The sequence below is a fragment of the Antechinus flavipes genome, chromosome 5 (assembly GCF_016432865.1).
Source record: "Antechinus flavipes isolate AdamAnt ecotype Samford, QLD, Australia chromosome 5, AdamAnt_v2, whole genome shotgun sequence".
NCBI classification, from domain to species: Eukaryota; Metazoa; Chordata; class Mammalia; order Dasyuromorphia; family Dasyuridae; genus Antechinus; species Antechinus flavipes.
The window spans coordinates 100,295,584-100,316,155 of record NC_067402.1 but is presented as its reverse complement, the minus strand read 5'-3'; the positions used below and the strand labels follow the sequence as shown (position 1 = coordinate 100,316,155).

Sequence of the window (20,572 nt, the reverse complement as noted above, 5' to 3'; positions counted from 1 at the left end):
AAAGATCCCTCCTGATGAGGAATCAACGTTTAATAAGGTAATACAATGAAATAAAGAGCAGTCTTCCACAATATTGAGAACCCAAAGAGTAATTGCCCATGTTATCTTCATGTTGATTTGAATTTAACTGTGCCCCACTATATGCACTTATTTCAGTCTTGCTGAAGACCCTGGAGAGTGTCAGAAGAAAAGGAAATTAAAAGGCAAGTGAGGCCTCTAGGCGATGGGGAAGAATTCTTGGCCACCCCCTTCCTACTGTGTTACAATGAGCTTCACTTTGGACCTGGGACCAGACTCAGTGTTGTAGGTGAGGATTGGGATCGGGGATTTAAGGGGGAAGAGTTGGGGAAATGGCGACTGCACTTTGACCTTTGTAGCATCCATGCAAACATAATTTATCTTAGCCCCCTTACCCTTTCTTCTGGAACCGCCGGACTGGAGGGCGCGGGAGGGACGCAGAGGTTTCCAGGATCCCTTGATGGGAGCTGGAAGCCCTTCGGGAGCGATCCCGAGTTTGAGCTGTAGCCCTGGCTGCTGTGCTAACTACGGCTCACAATTATACTTTGGACACGGAACCAGGCTGACAGTTCTGGGTAAGACTATCTTCTGCTCCCATTTAATCCCTCTCAGTGATCAGGGAATCGGGCAGAGTTGGCAGCTGCTCTCAGCCTAGGAGAGAGCTGGGGACTGCAATAGGGACTCTCTACACCTTCTCCTCCCTGTCCATCCGTGTGCGGGACTCTGTGGTTGTGAGCCTTACACATCTTTTATTTGGGGACAGGTTCCAGGCTCTTCGTTCTCGGTAAACCCGTAGAAAGCCCTGATGGAGGAAGGGAGCGTCCCCGGGAAGAATCGATGTCCCTAGAGTAGAGTGCAAAGCACAGGACGGTTGGGAGGCTGGTTTTTGTGAGGGGCTTGGGGGCTGTGACTGGTAATGCAGCACAGACTTTTGGACCTGGAAGTCGGCTGGTCGTCATAGGTGAGTGTCCTTGGGCAGCTTATGCAGGGCATTGAAGGTCTGGAAAGATAATCCCTCACAGCTTGGCCGATCCCTGGTTTAGGGGAGCCCCCTCTAGTCAGGATCTAAGAGTGCTGGGGAAAAGCTTGGTAGAGAGCGAGAAGCGGCGCCATTTCCAGCCCCCACGCAAACTTTTCTCCTGCCCCACAGAGGATTCTTTCCTGAACAGATCAGGGTTAGGGGTTGGTGGGGAGAGTTGAGGAGGGGGCAGACATGGGAGACTGGTTGCCGGGGCTCGTCTCTGCCAATTTTTGTAGGAGCCGGCTATGGGGCAGAGATGATTCACCCTCCAGGCTACCCCTATCCAGCGCTCTGTCTGCCATCTCCCACCCCATAGTCGGGATTCCCCATAATTATTGCCCAACTAGTAGCATTTCTTAGTGGGAGGATTTGTCCCCGAAGATGGTTTTGGAAAAGCTTCATTTTCCCTATCTCAGATACCACCCTGAGACTTCCCTTACACGCATTCCCCACCCCGCACACTCCATACTATCTCCTCCCCTAACAATGGATTTTACTACGAGAAAACTTGAATATATGCGCATAATTTGAGGTGGAAGGGGGGATGGAGAAAGGTAGCCTTGAATATCCAGGGATAAATTGAGGAGGAAGGGGAACTAGGATCACTTTTCCATTTCAAGGCAAAGGATAGTTTTTGTCTCTAAAGCGGTTGAGAGGAGTATGTTTCCCAAGCCTTCTCCATTGGACAAAAATAGTGAAAAGGAGAGAAAGATAGAAGGAAGTGAATCCCTGCAGACAGAGAATTCGGCTTAACAGCCAGGCAGTGTGGAGTCATGAAAAAGACACTGAATTTGGAGCAAGAGGATGTATGTTCAGACAGATTCCCATCCTACATGACTTTGGGCAAGGCACTTACTCTATATCTCTGGGCCTCAAGAACATCCTTTATAAGATGACACCATTGCATTACAGGAGCTCTAAAGTCCTTTCCATATCTAAATGTTGTAATCCTGCTCTAAAATAAACTCTATTTATTCTATAGTGTAACTGAAGAAGGCAGAAATATTAGCAGAAACAGACTGAGAGAGAAGAGAGACAAGACACAGAGACATGTTGGTTTCTCCCTTCATCTTCATTTATAGAATGGCATACTTAGAGTTTTAAGTCTAGTACAGTGTTCTATAATTACTTATTTACTTATTTAGTGGTGATGAAGAGGAAGGAAGGGAAAGATGACTGATTGATAGTCAAAGTGGGAGGGAGTGTGAGAGCAACAGACTCAGGAATTAGGAGAAAATCAGCTCCAGGTTGGCTTTGACTTTTCAAAGTAGATTCCTGTATTGATTACAAAGCCTGCCTCTCCCCTCCTCTGGTCCTTCTCTATCTTACTCTGGGAATTCTGACAATATTCCTTGAAAATATCATAGGATTTTGACCTGGAAAATATTAGGAGATCATCTCTTTCCAACATTTATTTTTTGAAATAAAGGAGATGAGTCCCCACAGAGATGAAATGTAAGGATCATATCCATACCAGCACCATCAGGCCTTGCCCATGGGCAACTCTCAGACTAGTAAATTATATAAATTGGAAGAGTAAATTGTTGTCTCCATTGAGTAATGGACTCAAAGGTTTCACATACTAACCCTGAAATATTTCCCTTTCCCTCAGACTAAGACTAAAATTCCCACCATTACAGTTACTTCTCAGGATTTTATGAGAGATAAGAGAGGGAATATGGAAAGATAGAGACTTCAGGCTTTTGAATGCATGTATTTTACTTTAGAAGGGTGCAATGTGAACCTAATAGTTGATGCATTCTCTAGTGGAATAGGGGTTATATGTATTCCTCTTGGCACTAGAGGGAAGAACAAAGATTAATATAGAATTTTTAGGGAGGAATATTTCAGTTCAATCTTGAGAAGGTTTTCTTATCAGTTTGAGCTACCCAAAAATATGCTTTGACAGGTGATAAGTTCCCTATCCTGTAAGTGTTCAAGCAAAGGCTGGATGGGCACTTGTTGAGGATATATACATCCTTCATTTTTCAATAAAGATCTTAGATCACTTCCAACTATGGTTGTAGAAAGGAGAATTGGATTTCTATTAAATTTCTTCTTTCATTCATCATTAAGACCCTGACCAATTCATAAACAACTATTTTAGCTCTTGGTTTTATAGAGATTATAAAGATACATAAGACAGCATCTCTATCCTCATAGAAATCTCTTTAATTTGTGAGTTTGTTGTAATTTAGTCGTATCTGACTCTTCCTGACCCCATTTGGGATTTTCTTGATAAAGATATTGGAGTGATTTGCACTTCCTTTTAAAGTTCATTTTATAGATGAGGAAACTGAGGCAACAGTCCCATGGGTACATGATTAGTAAGTTTCTGAGAGTTTTTGAGGAATTTGAAGTCAGATCTTGCTGAGTTTAGGCCTATTGCTTTATCTACTGCTCTGTATAGTTGTATAGCTGAGTTTATTAGAGTATAAAACTAATCACCTATAATAGCAAGACCTTAAGGAAATGGAAAACCTTAGTTCAAAGCCTAGAACAGAGTACATGGCTTCAAATGACAAATCATTCTGAGTTGTCACAATAGCAAGATATCTACAGATAAAGAAACTGTGAGCCTGTTACTAGAGCCAATTTAGAACCATAGGGCTCTGCCTTGGGTTAATTCTGATAAAAGCAAACACAAATTCTCAGACATTTGTCAGTCTGAAGTCATCATGACCAAAAAACCCAAAAACCTAAATCCCAAAATTCATCAATATATATCATCAGACTATCAATTGAAGTAAACATGCAAAATCTACAGGATTTTGAGTCAATTTAACATTTTTTAAGCATTTCTCCCCTTCCCCCCTGTACTACCCAAGGTACAGGAGACACAGAGAAAGAGATAGGAGACCCTGCCCTCAAATAGCTTACATTCTCCTGGGGAAATAATTGGTATACAAGTATATACAAAGTAATCAAAAGAACTTTAAAAATGCAAATACTGCTAATAAATGGGGAAGGGAAAAGACAGGGAAAGAAAGAAGGTTTGGCACAGAAGGTGAAATCCAATCCATCCTTGGAAGGAAGCTAGGGACTCTCTTGGGCATCAGGGGAAGAGAATTTATATAATGGCATGGAGGTGATAGATGGAAAGTTATGGACAAGGACCAGTCAGTAGTTCAGTTTGACTGGACCAGAAAGTGCTTTAAGGAGAGTAATATGAAATAAAAGCAGAGGAGAGAGGCAGATTATAGAGGATTTTAAATATCCAGCTGAGTATGTTGTTTTTATCTCAGAGGTATTAGAAAATCATTGAAGATTGTTTGAGAAGTTTGGGGGAAGAGGTATGATCAATCTGTTATTTAGGAATTTGAATTTAGCAATTATAGGGACTATGAGACCAATCGAAAAGGTACAAAAACATCACCAGTAAGTAATAGTAAGGACCTGAAATAAGAAAAAAAAAAAAAAAAGAAAAAAAAAAAAAAAAACAAGTGAGTGCAAAGAAGAGGACAGAAGTTGGAAAGGTTGTAGAGGTAAGGTTGACAATCATGTAAGATGTCCCCAAAAATCTTAGTTCCAGACAATAAGTTTTTGGGACCCCACATAATAGGACTGAGGGAGAGAATAACTCCAATGATGAATATGCAGAAGAATAGTTGAAATAAATATGGAGATATGGAAGAGAGATAGGCTTGAAGGCTCTGCTCAAAGAAGTCTACCACTAGAGAAAAGGAATTGGGAGTTAAATAATAGAAGCAATGTAGCTTTAAACACATGAATATACAAGGAGAAAAAAAGGATTTTCAAGTTAACTACATCACCACTTATTAAGTATTTGCTATATTCAGAGGAATTTTCTATATGCACTAGAAGAAACATAAAGTAAACAAAATAATATATCTGAATTCAAGGAACTTACATTCGAGTATAAAAAATAAGATGTATTCAAAAATTCTATGTATGTATACAAAGCATGCATAAAAATTATGATGCAAAATATAACATTACAAGTTCAAAAGAGAATTTTGGTATCCTATGACTTTTATCTCTTAAGTCAGGGAAGATTTTTCAGGTTTCTTATCTGCAAAATGTAGAGATTAGAAAAGATGATTCCTATGGTCTTTTCAAGCTTTAAATAGATAATCCTATTATTCTGAAATAGCATTTTAACTAGACCTTGAAGAATAGATAAGATTTTGAGAAACACAGAACATATCTTAATTTTCACAGAGTATTACAAATAGACAAATAAAACATTCTTTTCTTCCCTTTTATAGTAAGACATCTCTGTGATCAGTCCTGAATCCCAATCCCTTTCCATTTTTCAGATGACCTGACCAGAGTGACTCCCCCAAAAGTGACTGTATTTCAGCCATCTGAGGAAGAGATTGAGAAGAAGGGAAAGGCCACTCTGGTCTGTCTGGCCACAGGCTTCTACCCTGACCTGGTGGAGCTGAGCTGGTGGGTGAATGGGCAGGAGACTCAGATTGGGGTCAGCACAGATCCTCAGCCTTCCAAGGAGCAGCCCCATAAGAACGATTCGAGCTATTCACTGAGCAGCCGGCTCCGGGTTTCTGCTCCCTTCTGGCGCAATCCCAAGAATAGCTTCCGTTGCCAAGTACTATTCCATGGGATCTCAGAGGATGAGGACTGGAAGGGTAATGGGAGCAAACCTGTCACCCAGAATGTTAGTGACCAGACCTGGGGAAAGGCAGGTAAGAAATATCATGAGGGAACGAAGGTGGAGATGATATAGAGGGCAAACAGACCAGGAAAGAACACAGAGACACAGAGAGGGTGAGACACAGTAAAGAAAAAGAACACAATGAAAGAAAATTTAAAAATCAAAGCAAAGAGGGAAAACAGAATCAAAAAATACAGAAAACAAAAGAAAGAAAATCTGTTCCCAACAATCTCCCTTGTCAACATGGATCTAAAGAGACAAAGAGTAAGGCTACATTGTTCTGGAGATAATTAAGGTCCTTTCCTTCATGAATTAGATATCAACTCAGGCTGACCTTTTTCCTTCAACCCCAATCAGAGTCTTCTAGATAACAGGCCCTGACTAGCAACTTATACAACCTGCAGAACATCCCTCTGACCTTACATCTTTCCATTTGCCCACAATTATAAACATAATGTATTTTTTTTTCAAAGTAGTAGCAAAAAAATAAGTAAGGCAAAGGCAAAATCCAAAGGCATTCAAATTTTAATATCATATGTAAATTTTTCTGCCTTATAATTTATTTTTTTCCCTAGACCTATAGTCATGATTAAACCTATGTAACTTCCTTAAAAGACAGCATCTTTGGGAAAGTCAAGAATTATCAAATATGTTTCCAATTTTCTCTTTCAGATTGTGGTCTTACCTCTGGTAAGTATATCTCTTTTTCTCTTTTCTCCTTATTCCCTACTCTTTTGCTAGCAACTGTAGCCCAGATATTCCTTGAGCATATATGTAAGCTTCTTGAGGACAGGGTTTTTTTTTTTGTTTTGTTTTTTTGTTTTTTTGGTATTCCCAATGCTTACCACAGTGCCTGGCACTGAATAAGTATTTGATAAATGTTTATTGATAAAAGGATTGATCAATTGATTATGTTCTTCCCTTGTCCCATCAGTGATAGCAATATGGGACTAGAGGAAGTCAGAGTAGTGTGCTAATAAGTGTGGGTTCTTTATCCTCAGAGTCATATCAGCGCAGTATCCAGTCTGCCACCTTCCTTTATGAGATCCTTCTGGGGAAGGCCATGCTCTATGGCCTGTTGGTCAGTGTCCTGGTATGGAGAACCATGGTAAGAAGAAAAAAGAGAGAACAAAATGGGATACAATTGTGATCTAGAACCAACCCTAAAAAGTATGATGTACCCATATGTCACAAAGAATAGAAAAATGTGAAGAAGGAAATAAATTACCTCTAAGTTCCCTAGAAATACCTCCAAGTAATTTTAAATTTTAACCTTACAAATGGAATTGGTAGAAATGAAGAAAATCAAGGTGAAATTAAAATATATGACCAATGAATTCTAACATTAATCCAATCTCTTACAAAGAGATCATCATAGATAGTCCCCAATCCTGAGCTTCCCTTTCTACAACATATGCCTTTACTTAATCCCATTCCCCACTGTCACGTTACTTGTGAGATTAATAAGAGGTATTTGTGTGTCTTCTTTAGGTCAAGAAAAAATATTACTGATGCCAGCTGTGGAGATGGAAATAGGGAAGAAAAAACAGGATTCAGTATCCCATCTTGGTTACTGTTTTCTCTATTCCTATTCTGTGTTCCAGAAAAGCTATTGTTCCTTCAATCTTTATGCCCACCTTTCATAAGTCTCTCCAAAGAGAACATTCCAATTTCAAGGAGAAAAGGATGGTGGTTTGATCTTGAAGAAATAATAATAATAAAAACAAAGCCTTCCCTGGCTTAGCAGTTGCCACCTATGTCTCTATCTTTTTTCTCATTGACGTAATAAAGAAATATTCCTCTAAGTCAGAACATAGAGTTCAAGAAAGTATTAGAATAGTTCATGGAAAACCTGTTTGAGCAAAGGAAGAGGTTATATTACCATCCTCCTTCTTGAGTTTCAAAAAATAGTCATCAAACTCATAGGTACTCCAGAGATAGAGGTAAGCTAATGAGTGCTGGATGTTGTATTTAGGGGAAAAAACTGGACACAGGGGTATCACAATATCCAAGTGATTAAGGGAATGTCTGAGAAGAGGTAGGATATAGAAGTCTGGTATAAAGGAGAGCTGAGCCTTATTCGAGTTAGGAGAATGAAACAAGAGAGGTAAGGAAAGATTGCGAAAATGAGGAAAAGATAAAAAATGGTTTGGAAATTGGAATAAGTGGTAAATAAGAGGTAGATTGTATGGATGTCTGGGACTAATGTGAAAGTCTGCTCTGGTTTTTTTTTTTTTTTTTTTTTTTTGCTAAGTCAATTGGGGTTAAGTGACTTGCCTAGGATCACACAGCTAGGATCTGGTGTGCTTTGAATGGCAATTCAAGTATTGAATTGTTTTGTGTTTTAAAGTATGGATATTTTCACTTGGAGTTGAAGGTTGGGATTGAAGATCAGGAGAGCTATAAATAGGTTCAATGTTCTGCATAAAGATGGTAAATGAATTTATGGGATCTAATGATATTCCAAAGTAAATAAAAGTATAAACTGTCAGAGCCAAATCATTAATAATAAAATTAATGTGAATAAAGTCTATTTTGAGATTTTATTCAATATTGAGAAAATTTGCAACATAAAAAAAAGATGGAAATAATCAATGATGGAGGGGCTGGGAAAATCAGGCATATTAATACAAGGTCAGGAACTATAAACTGATCTATTATCTAAATGAGTTTGTGATTGTAACTTTTAAAAGCAACTATAATGTCTGTAATGTTTGGCCCAGAGATTCAATTTCCATGTCACAGTCAGAAAAAAAAATATCTCCTATGTGCTAAAATATTCATAACAGTGTTTGTGTAGCAGCAGCTATGACAGGAAATAAGGACTTAACTTGTGATTTGAGTGGTATAAAGAACTCCTAGATCAGAGAATCCTTTCTACCAATGCAAATAGAAACCTTCTTTGCACAACTTCTATTCCTATGAAGTGTCCTAGAGGATATTATGATCATATAGACAGCCTATGTCAAAGATGGGGTTGAACCTGGGACTTTATGACTCTGATTCAAGCATGCTATTCATGATTCTTCTTTTGATTAGTGAATAGCTGAATAAATAATGGTATCTACAAGGAAGAGAGCATGAAAACAATAATTTTTTTGGGGGGGGGAGCATAAATTACCTTTGCAAAACTTTGTATTTCGAAAATTTTTTCCCATTCTCCTCTTCCTCCCTCCCCAAGAGAGCAAGCAATTTGATATAGGCTAAACATAAGCATTTTTTCTAAATATATGTCCATATTCATCATTCTGAACACACACACACACACACACACACACACACACACAAATAAGATAAAAATGGTGAAAAAAATCATGATAAAGGAAACAATAAAAAAGGTGAAAATACTATTCTTTGATCCACATTCAGACTCCACAGTTCTCTTTCTGGATGTGGATGGCACTTTCCCTAATAAGTCTATTGGAATTGCTTTGAATAACCTCGTTATTGAAAAGAGTCAAGTTCATCACAGCTGATCATCACATAATCTTGTTGCTACTGTGTACAATGTTCTCTTGGTCCTGCTCACTTCACTTAGCATCAGTTCACGTAGGCTTTTCTGAAATCAGCCTACTCATCATTTCTTGTAGAACAATAATACTTTATTATATTCATTACAATAACTTGTTCAGCCATTCCCTAACAGATGGATATCCAACCACACAATTTTCAGTTCCTTGCCACTACAAAAAAAGGCTGCCACAAACAGTTTTGCAAGGCATAATTTAGATATCTAAGATGTTGAGCAGATCATCAGATTTTGCTGTCACTATCTTAATATATATATTATATTAAGTATTCAGAATGAGAAGTGCTCTGAGCATCTCAAGGACTGGAACCTTATATCATTTCAATCCCTAGAACTGATATTCTGGATCAGTTCTTTAGATTATACAATCTTGGATTCAGAACTGGAAAGGAGCTTTGGGATCATCTATACTCTAAATAGGGGAAGGGGTAGCTTATTTTATAGATGAGGAAATACTCAGAATTTCCTCTGATTTGCACCTAATCACACATTAGAAAGTGGCACAACTGAGATCTGGACATAGGTTTGTCTGACTCCAAACCTAGCATTTTATTTCATACAACCTTCTTATTCCTTGTTCTCTCCTTTTATATCCTGGAATTGGTGGGAAGGAACTCTTCTTCCATCGGTTGCATAGGGAAAGATGGGTTACAGTAGTGATTTGTTTCATAGGTGAAGTCTGTGGAACCTTTCTGAGAAAAAAAAGTTTTTAAAAAACAAAAAAATAAAGCATGTAGGATCACAAAGGAAAGCAAGCATAATCAAACAGTTATTAAAAAATATTTTGAAGAAAAAACAACTTCATGAATCTTAGATTTAGAATGTATCCATCAAGGAACGGAAATTTGAATATCTTATATGCCCACTTACTAATAGTACAAAACCTGAGGTCATCTAGTCTAACATATTCCTTATTCCCAAAACAATATCATGTGAGAGTAGTCATCCAGCTTCTTCTTGGACATTTCCAGTAATTTAAGTCATTCTTTTTATTTTATTGTTTTGAAGAAAATTGATATTAAGTGACTTGCCCAAGATTGTACAGCTAATGTCTGAGACTGGATTTGAACTCAAGTCCTCCTGACCCCATTGTGCCACATAACTATTATGAACTCATTTTTACTTATTTATTTTCTTTTTATAAATTAAACATATTTAAATTAAACAATAAAACATATGTGTTAGAATCCTAGTGTTAACTCAACTTGAAACAAGGTGATAACTCAAGAGAGATGTTAGAATCCTAGTGTTAACTCAATGTAATTGATACAATGCTTGTGTTCACAGCTTTACTCATTGGAGTTTACATGTTTGGGAGATTTTGGAGATTAGTATGAGATATCTGAATTCACACTTCCCTTGAAGCTCTTAGGGCCAGAGAGCACTCTGGGAAGAAACCCAAAATCCCTCTCTCTCGTATCCCACAATTCCGCTCTCACATATATAAGAAACAGACAGAGGCTCTCGGACAGAATTCAGCTGAATTACCCGGGGAGTGGAGCTGAATTTAGATTGAGAGGGGAGCATCAAGTGAATTCAGCCATAAGCCCTCTCTGAGTGAGGAGTTTTACTTTGGAACATTGACTGGGGTTGGAGAGGAGCACTCTGGGAAATTGAGAACCAGAAGCCCTCTCTCAGAGGCAAGACAGATCTAACTTGGTGCTGGCTCTGGAGGCTGAAGAAAGCAGAGGCAGAAGCAAAGGACAAAGTTGCAAGAGCTCTTAGAACCAAGGAGAGAGGCCTCTAAGAAAAGCTAACCGGGCTATATTGGAGATTGAGAGCCTCTCCAAGGCAAGAGAGATCCATTCCATTTTCCACTTGGCTGGCTGGAGGACTGAAGGACAAACCTTTGGATTTGGAGACATTCAGAGGGAGCTCTTAGAACCAAGTACAGAGATAGGCCTCTAAGCTAACTGGACTATATTGGAGGCAATAAAAGATCTGAACTTTTATCACGTGGCTGCGTTTTGGGTGATTATTACTTTCAACTGCAACTAAGGCTGCCTCAAGAAAACCTCCCCGAGAAACCTGCTTTCTCCCAGAGAGAACCATCATATTATATATTTTAAGGAAGAAAAAGAACACCACACATATGCATGGGTAATTTTTCAACACTGACCCTTGCAAAACCTTGTGTTCCAAATTTTCCCCTCCTTTCCCCCACCCTCTCTGTTAGATGGCAAGTAATCCAATATATGTTAAATATGTTAAAATATATGTTAAATCCAATATATGTATACATATTTATACAATTATCTTGCTGCACACTAAAAATCAGATCAAGAAAGAAAAAAAACTGAAGAAAAAAACAAAAAATGCAAAAAAAAATTCAAGAAAAAAACAGAAAATGAAAATGCTATGTTGTGGTCCACACTCAGTTCCCACAGTTCTCTCTCTAGATGTAGATGGCTCTCTTCATCACAAAATTATTGGAATTGATCTGAATCATCTCATTGTTGAAAAGAACTATGTCCAACAGAATTGATCATTGTATAATCTTATACAATGATCTCCTGGTTCTGCTTGCTTCATTTAGCATCAGTTCATGTAAGTCTTCCCAGGCCTCTCTAATAACATCCTGCTGATCATTTCTTATGGAACAATAATATCCCATAACATTCATATACTATAGCTTATTCAGCCATTCTCCAACTGATGGGCATTCACTCAGTTTCCTATTTCTTGCCACTACAAAAAGGGCTGCCCCAAACATTTTTGCACATCCTTTAAGATCTATCTGGGATATAAGCCCAGTAGAAACACTGTTGGATCAGAGTTTGCAATTTGATAACTTTTCGAGCATAGTTTCAAATTGCTCTCCAGAATGGTTGGATCTGTTTAGATGAATTCATTTTTTATTTATTTATTTTTTTCATTATAGCTTTTTATTTACAAGTTATATGCAGGAGTAATTTTACAGCATTGACAATTGCCAAATCTTTTGTTCCAATTTTTCCCCTCTTTCCCCCTTCCCCCCACCCCCTCCCCCAGATGGCAGGTTGACCAATACATGTTAAATATATTAAAGTATAAATTAAATACAACATTAGTATACATGTCCAAACAGTTATTTTGCTGTACAAAAAGAATCGGACTTTGAAATAGTGTACCATTAGCCTGAAGGAAATCAAAAATGCAGGCAAACAAAAATAGAGGGATTGGGAATTCTATGTAGTGGTTCATAGTCATCTCCCACAGTTCTTTCGCTGGGTGTAGATGGTTAAATTCATCACTGATCTATTGGAACTGATTTGGTTCATCTCATTGCTGGAGATGGCCACATCCATCAGACTTGATCATCATATAGTATTGTTGTTGAAGTATATAATGATCTCCTGGTCCTGCTCATTTCACTCAGCATCAGTTCATGTAAGTCTCTCCAGGCCTTTCTGAAATCATCCTGTTGGTCATTTCTTACAAAACAATAATAATCCATAATATTCATATACCACAATTTATTCAGCCATTCATCAATTGATGAGCATCCACTCAGTTTCCAGTTTCTGGCCATTACAAGGAGGCTGCCACAAACATTCTTGTGCATACAGGTCCCTTTCCTTTCTGTAAGATCTCTTTGGGATATAAGCCCAGTAGTAACACTGCTGGATCAAAGGGTATGCACAGTTTAATAACTCTAAATAAAAATATAAATAAATAAATAAATAAATGAATAAATGTTTTTTGAGCATAGCTCCAAATTGCTCTCCAGAATGGCTGGATGTATTCACAATTCCACCAACAATGTATCAGTGTCCCTGTTTTCCCACATCCCCTCTGACATTGAGCATTATCTTTCCCTGTCATTCTAGCCAGTCTGACAGGTGTGTATGTATGCATATATATATATGTGTGTGTGTGTAAATAAAGAGAAAGAGATAGAGATACAAAGTTTTCAAAGTATCTTCACCATCCTAGTAGTGTTGATCAACAACTTTTTCTCCTTGTTAGTGTCCTGTCCTCTTAAATGTGATAAACATTGACAAAGTTGGAGTCTGAATAAAGACATAGTTTTGGGAGAGTGTTGTTTTAAGACCCCAAGTATTCAGTGGACTATCACAGGATCTAGAGAAGCAGAGAGCCAGGAATTATCAGAGCAAGAGATTCCTAAGAGGTTGAAGACACAGAAATGGAGAGGGGATGATCACAAACTCTTTTTGATTTGCCATTTTGCCTAAGTCTGTCTGGAAGACAATATGTTATTTCTCACTGAAAATTATCTCCTCTCATTAGAGTCGTTGTTGAAGTAGACAAGAGTTCTGAACTTGGACTCAGGAACTCTGAATCAGAATCCTGCCTTAGATACTTGCTATGTGTTCCAGGACAGTCACTTTACCTCAATGAGTCTCAGTTTCCTCATTTGTAAAATAATACTTACTTAGAGTTGATGTGAAGATTAAATTAGATGATATTTATGGGGAAAAAAAAAAAAAAACCTTTGCAAAGCCTTAAAGTTCTGCGGTCAGTTTGAGAATCAGCTTGATCTATTGGCCAGAGAGCCATCCTAGAGACTGTGAAGATGAGTTTGAGGTCCAACTCTAACCCAGATTGACTGTGGAATCTTGGTCAAGTCTCTTAGCTTCTCAGGGCTCTAGAAAATACTTTTGAGACTATAAATTGCAAATACAAGCAATTGTGACCTTATCTGGGAGCTCTGTGTGCCAATGAATTGATGTCTATCCTTAAAGTCTATCCTTGAAGAAAAATGGACCAGACGGTCTGAAATTGATTTCCTTTCCACTATGCCCATGCCCCTTGGAGACTGTAAAACTCTTGTAATTTGCTCAAGGATATTCTCTCTGTTGAGACTCAACTAGCTACTCTTTGTGATAACTTTTTAACTAAAGAGAAGAATCTTCCTTCTGCCTTGGTCCTATCCACTCTACTTCACTAGAAATTCTAGTCTTAAAAGGAACCCAAATATTATGGTTTAATCCTCTTCTCTGGTTTTCTACCCAGGGTGAGTGTCATCTAGGTAGAAATGCAAGTACATCCTGCCTTCCCTTGACTTTCTATTTCATGACTTCTTCCTTTACCCTTCTGACAAACCTTGCTCTGCCAGACTTCAGACACACTTGTTTTCCTCTAAATCTCCTTAGAGTTGAAAGAAGGGAGATTGAGGGGAGTGGCCATTCTTGAAGTGGTTTTATCAAGATAGCAAATAAGGGAGGTAGGGCACAATGAGACTCTGAGATGTCTGCCAAAAATAAATAAATAAATAAATAAGAACTCTCCCTTTCTCCCCTGCTTTAAGTGGTCTGACTGAGAAATGATGAAGGCCATATTTCTATTGGAAATGGACTGGGAAAAAAATACATCTTTATTTTCAGTAATTTCTGAGTCAAATTTGGCTTTTTCTTCCAATGCGATTTTAAAAATAATTTTTTTTTCTGAGAAATAAATAACTTCCAGCACTTTGTCAAAGGTGTCCATCTCAGACACATCACAAAGCAGGAGTCACTCCAATGAAGAATCTGTATTTTTACAATGTAATTTTGAAAAAATAGTACTTTGTGCCTTCTTCGAAATGACTCCCTTTACCCTCATGTTAATTTGCTTTTAAGCATATCCAGCTTTATTTAGTTGCGTTTTCTGGTCAACAATGGTAGGGGTGGAGGTAATTAAAGGAAGGAAGTAATCCCTGGATAGAGGCAGATTCATGTTAAATTCTTCCCTACAGTATTTCAATGAATTTCATTTTGGACCCAGGACCAGGCTCACTGTATTTGGTGAGGAGGGCATGAGTTAAAGATTTGGGGAGAGGGTACTTTCATTTTCAGATGGACTTTATCTAATTCTCCCTACTCCAATCCTTTACTCCCTTTGAAGATCGTGAGGTGGTCACTGGTGGGGCGCGGGGAGAGCGGTGATGAGGAGGAAATCTCCTAGATTATTAGGCAGCAAAGCGAAGCCCATTAGATGCTTTCCAGAGTTTAAGCTGCAGCCCCAGTTGCTGTGCTAACACCGGGCAGTTGAATTTTGGAGCCGGATCCAAGTTGATAGTGCTGGGTAAGTGGGTTCAAACAGTACCGACACTATCCTACTCCTACTCAGGCTTTCACAGTGATCAGGGCAGAGCACAGGGTTGGGACGGCAGCAGCCTGAGCGAGAATTGAGGGTTTGGGAATAGGAATCCATTATTCCTCGGCTCATTTGTGTGCCAGATTGTGTTGCTGTGGGCACAGAGACTCAATACTTTGGGGCTGGCTCCCGCCTCATCGTTCTAGGTAAGCCTGGGGGGAGTCCAACGGGGGGGTCTAGAGGGTCTCCTGGGTGGGATTGTTTTTTTCGGGATAGACAGGCAGTACCGAAGATGGTTGGGGTCCAGTTTTTGTGAGGGGCCTGGGGACTGTGTTCTGCTAACGCTCAGACTTTTGGATCTGGAAGTCGGCTGATTGTCCTAGGTAAGCGACTCTGGGCAGCTATTCTAGGAGAATGGAAAGTCCGGAAGGGTCCCAGGGCTAGAGCGGCTGATGCCTGACTCAGGGAGGTCCCGACGACCGGGGACAAGAAGGGAGGTCCCGGACCTGGGAAGAGGCAGCTATGTTTAGGAGAGGCTCAGTGCACTTTCTATCCCTACACGCTCCTTTCTCAGCCTCACTGTGGATTTTTACTGCTTTGGGATAAGAGGTTAGATGGCAGGGTGCCGGACAGGTCAGAGTCAGGTGAAGGGATGGGTTGGACTGGGAACAAAACCAGTATAGACTTGGGGGACGGGCCGCCGAGGTTTGATTGCAACGTTCTATCTCTGTGTCCTATGAGCAGCAGTTCGGCCCAGGTACCCGGTTAGTGGTCACAGGTAAGTCTTTTCCCCATTTCCCGAGCCGGCACGCTTGATATTCCGAAATCACTATCCAGGGGACAGAAGGGCAGGGTAGGAGGGTTTGTCCAACGAAGGGAGTATCAGAAAGCTCCAGTCAGTCCTGTCTTTCCAGAGGCGAACCAACCCCCTCACCCCTCCTAGTCCTTTATGCATATTGTGAGCTTGCTCTCATAGAAAAGGAGGTCAAGACTGGGGACCCCAGCCGGAGGACGGGAGAAGGGGGGTTGTTTTGGATTTTCCAGACATGGATGAGTAAGCTAGGTATGGGAAAGTGCTTTTTTGGTCTTGGAAGAAAGGGAACATATGGGACAAGGGAGGGAGAGACCCAGGTCTTCTCCATTGGACAAAAAAAGAAAGGTACAATTCTAAAGGAAAAAAAAAAAACTAAGGGGGAATCTGTGGGGATTGATAATGAGACCTTGTCAAGCAGTGAAAAGGAGTTTGGAGTCAGAGGACTGGAATTGGTCTAGATCTGGTACTCCCTTGGTTCCCTTGATGCCCCAGAGCATCAGCTATTTGAGGGGAAGAATTCCCCTCATTTTTTAATCCCCCACAACACCCAATCTTGCATCTCTGCATTTAGGAAACTTTTTAAAGTTATTGAATTAGTGACACAAGACCCCACATCCTGTTGATAAATTCCATATCAGTAAACATCCAGGTATTTAGTGATAACAGTGATGATGATGATTGTTGAACAAAGATAGAAAACAAAAATGGAGAGACAGGTATAAACAGTGATGGGTCAGGAGAGAATTAGAGCCAAGATGAGGTGGCATTTCAAAGTGGATTCCCATTTAGGTTACAAAACCCTAAGTCTTATTTCTTTATCTACTCATTTCTAGTGTCTGAGAAAGTAATAGGATTTAAAGTAATAGGGTATATGAGAAAGCATCTAATCCAATTCAGTTTAATAATTTTGGACATGGGGCAACTGAATTTTAGAGAGGTGAAGTATAAGCATTATTTATGATTGCACAAATTGCTCTTGTCCTTGTATAACCAAGAATCAGTCCTACTAATGGAAAAACTTTTAAGGTGATTTAGGAGGCTCACCATCCACCAGATATTGCTGATTCTAATCAGTAATATTATCTAGCTATTTTATCAAAGAGAAGCATGAATAATAGTTGTATTGAATAGAGTGACAATGATGGATTCAAAGATTTAGAAACAGAAGGGACCACAACCTCCTCATTTTATAGATGAGGAAATTGAAGTTTATTTTTTAAATTCCTTATTTTTATTCCAAACACATCAAATAAAACAGACATTTCCACATTCATGGTAGAACAGAAAAATAGGACTGCACATCAAACTGCAGGTCTTAATTATGTATAGCTTTCCTTTTCTAAATACATAATAAATTTAACCTGTAGTTTTCAAAGCTGAACTTCTTGTCTAATGGAAATTGAAGTTTATAGAAATGAAATGAGTTGGTCAAGATCATACATTCTATTAGTGATCAAGCCAGGATTTTAATTTCAAGTCCACTTCATCTTCTATACACTAGACTATGTTTATTTTCAGAAAAGAAAGGGAATGCACCACAGCTTCTACAGGAGATCTTTCTATGAGTTGTTGGTTTTAGATCTTCTGGGTATAGAGTTTTTTGTATTGTGGACTTTTGGATGTTGAGATATATGAGATCTGGGAAACAAACGAGTTTGAGGAATTCCTGAGATGCCAAAGAGAACTTAGTCTAATGGGACACTAGAAATATAATTGTTCCTGGAGGTCTGGAAGGATGAGACAAACTCACAAAATGCATGCAAAGCGATTGGATTGACAGATGTTATATATGTGCACTTACATATTTTTTAATTAAATATATTAATTATAGAGATTTATGCATTCTCATCATACTATTGACTATACTCAGCAAGGAACACAGTGAGTGGATAGTAGAATGACATGACAGAAAATGCCCTGGACTTCAAAACAATTCTTGGATTCTAATCTCAGTTTTTCTACCAAAGTTGTCAAACCTTAGTTTAAATAACAAAATTTTTCTGAGCACTATAAAATAAAGATAACATCCACTTTCTGGGGATTGTAGTAAAGGGAAATTATAGGTTTAGATGTGGAAGGATTTAATCCAACCTCAATATTTTATAGATGTGGAAATAGAATTCCAGAGAGATTACACGCATAGCCTCTGTCCAAGGAGTTAGTAAGAGGTGGACACAGGATTTAAACTTAAATACTCTGATTCCAAATCCAGACTTTCTTCTCCACAATTCCTCTATAGTGCAAAGTAGTAGATACATATAAGATTATACAAGTGGCCAAAGTCTGAGTGCAGTTTAAAGGTTTAGTAATGTAAACACTGGTAATACAAAGTGCCCTCAAGGTCTTAGTGCTTGATGATAATTTTAGCTGAGTGCTAAAATTTTGGGATATACTATATTAGCCATAAGTAGCAGCAGCAGTAGTTGTAGGGATAGTGGAAGTAATAAGTATAAGTAGTATTAGTAAGTAGTAGTAGCAGCAGCAGCAGCAGCAATAGTACATAGCAATAGCAGCACTAGCTGCAGTAGTGTGACCCTGAGTAGCTGAAGTAGTTGCACTAAGTAGCAGCAGAAGCAATAGTAAGTAGCAGTAGCAATAATAGTAACAGTAGCACTAAGTAGCAGCAGCAGAAATAGAAGTAAATAACAGTAGCAACAGCAATCGCACCAATAGCCGAGTAGTCATTTGTTTGAATTGAAGCATCAAAAGCCACTTTAAAAATATCAATACAATGTTCGGTGGAAATAAACTGGAAGCAGTCTCGGAGACCTCTAATACAATTTGTTTTATAGAAGAAGAAATTGGGGCAAGGAGAGATTACAGGACTTGGGAACTGTCAAAGATAGGGAGCTACTTAAGATTTTGGAAGGAGCAAAGATTGACATAGATTTATTATATTTTAAAGAATATCAATTTAGAAGTTCTGTGGAGGATGAATTGGAGAGGAGGTGGATACTGGGAGACCAATTAGTAGGCTATTGTAATAGACTAGATGGGAGTTAATACGATCTAGAACAAAGAGATTTATCATTGGAGTAAAAAGACCACACGACCTTCAAGAACCATTGTAGAAAGAGGATCCACAAGACATTGTACCTGACTGAATAGTGGGATTTTAGAATAAATTGACTCCACAATTGCAAACTTGGGTAACAAGGATAGTGGAACCATCAAAAGAAATGGGGAAGTTTGGAGGAAGGGCAAGTTTAGGAGTTGTTCAGGGGAGTCTGTCTTGAGGAACAAGGACTGATGTGTAAAAAAGAAAAGTGATTCATATATAGAAAGAGAGACTATTCAATGAAATCATAGCACCATTTCTTATGCTTCTTCTATTGTTTTGTGCTAAGAGATTACAAATGTCTCTGATCTTGAGGATCTTACTCTAGCAAGAATGTGTATTTTAAAAAGACAATCTAGAATATAGGGTATTCCAAAAGTTTCAGTGCTTTTTTTTTAAGTATTAAATAGGGGCAGCTAGATGGTGCAGTGGATAGAGCACCAGCCCTTAAGTCAAGAGGATCTGAGTTCAAATGTGACCTCAGACACTAACCCACTTGTCTATGTGACCCTGAGCAAGTCACTTAACCCCATTTGCCTCAGGGGGAAAAGGTATTAAACTTCAGCACAATGAAGTCTGTGAGTCACCCACAAAAAATGATAGTTTTAATTATGCTATTATAAATTAAAATAGCACCAAGACTTTGGAAGTACCCTATATAACATATTATATCATGCTATGACAGATCTCATACTATAAAGATCACATCTACCTGGATAGATCAAGGAAGATTTTCTAGGTTCTCATCTATAAAAAGAAGGGGCTGGATGAGACCACTTCTGAGGACCCTTCTTACATAATGTTATATTTGAATTAAATACTAGATGAAATTTTAACACATGTAGAAGACAGCTTGAAACAGAGTGGTTGTTATTGTGCTGTTTATCCTTTGTTCTCGAAGAGGACCATGACATTAGGGAGATGATACCATGATTTTTGAAAAAGAGCTGAGAGATTTAAGTGAGAGAGGGCTGTGCAAATTCACCAGACACACTTTCTTCTCAAGAGTCATCTAATTAGGTCCAGTAGCAAAATATAGATCAGGATGACTAGAGATGGCCCTAGATGCAGTGGAAGACCTTGGCCTTTTTGAGCTAATGTCTTTAATAGGTCTCAGTTTGACTGAAGTCATGCCCATTCAGTGATTCAAGCTAAGTATGAGCTGAGGCAAAAATTGGGGCTCTCTTTTATGTAGTCAAATTCTTTTGGGCTTCTGGCCAAAACAGAAAATATAGCTATTTACATTCACTATAAATCACTGAGGGGCCAAACAATGACAGTTAGGGTTTGACTTGGGACCTATTATTGGCTATTAAGTGAGAGTTGGAATGATTTGGGTTTAAGAAATTTTTTAATTAAAAATAAAACAAAATAAAAATAAAGAAACTTAAGAAAGAAACTTAGGTTGCAAACCTCAAGATATCTCAGGAGTTTTCATGGAAATGCAAAAAAAAAAAATCATTCATATGGGCAGAGAG

The 20,572-nt window shown here is 38.6% G+C and overlaps 2 gene segments (V, D, J or C); both read left to right on the top strand.

Moving 5' to 3' along the window:
- The window catches only part of LOC127538885 (T cell receptor beta constant 2-like), a 92,274-nt gene that overhangs the window by 69,311 nt on the left and 2,391 nt on the right, over window positions 1–20,572 (top strand).
- LOC127538880 (T cell receptor beta constant 2-like) lies at window positions 330–7,424 on the top strand. The segment is given in 5 exon segments: window positions 330–593; window positions 5,320–5,706; window positions 6,348–6,365; window positions 6,677–6,783; window positions 7,167–7,424. Coding segments are annotated over 5 exon segments (648 nt in total).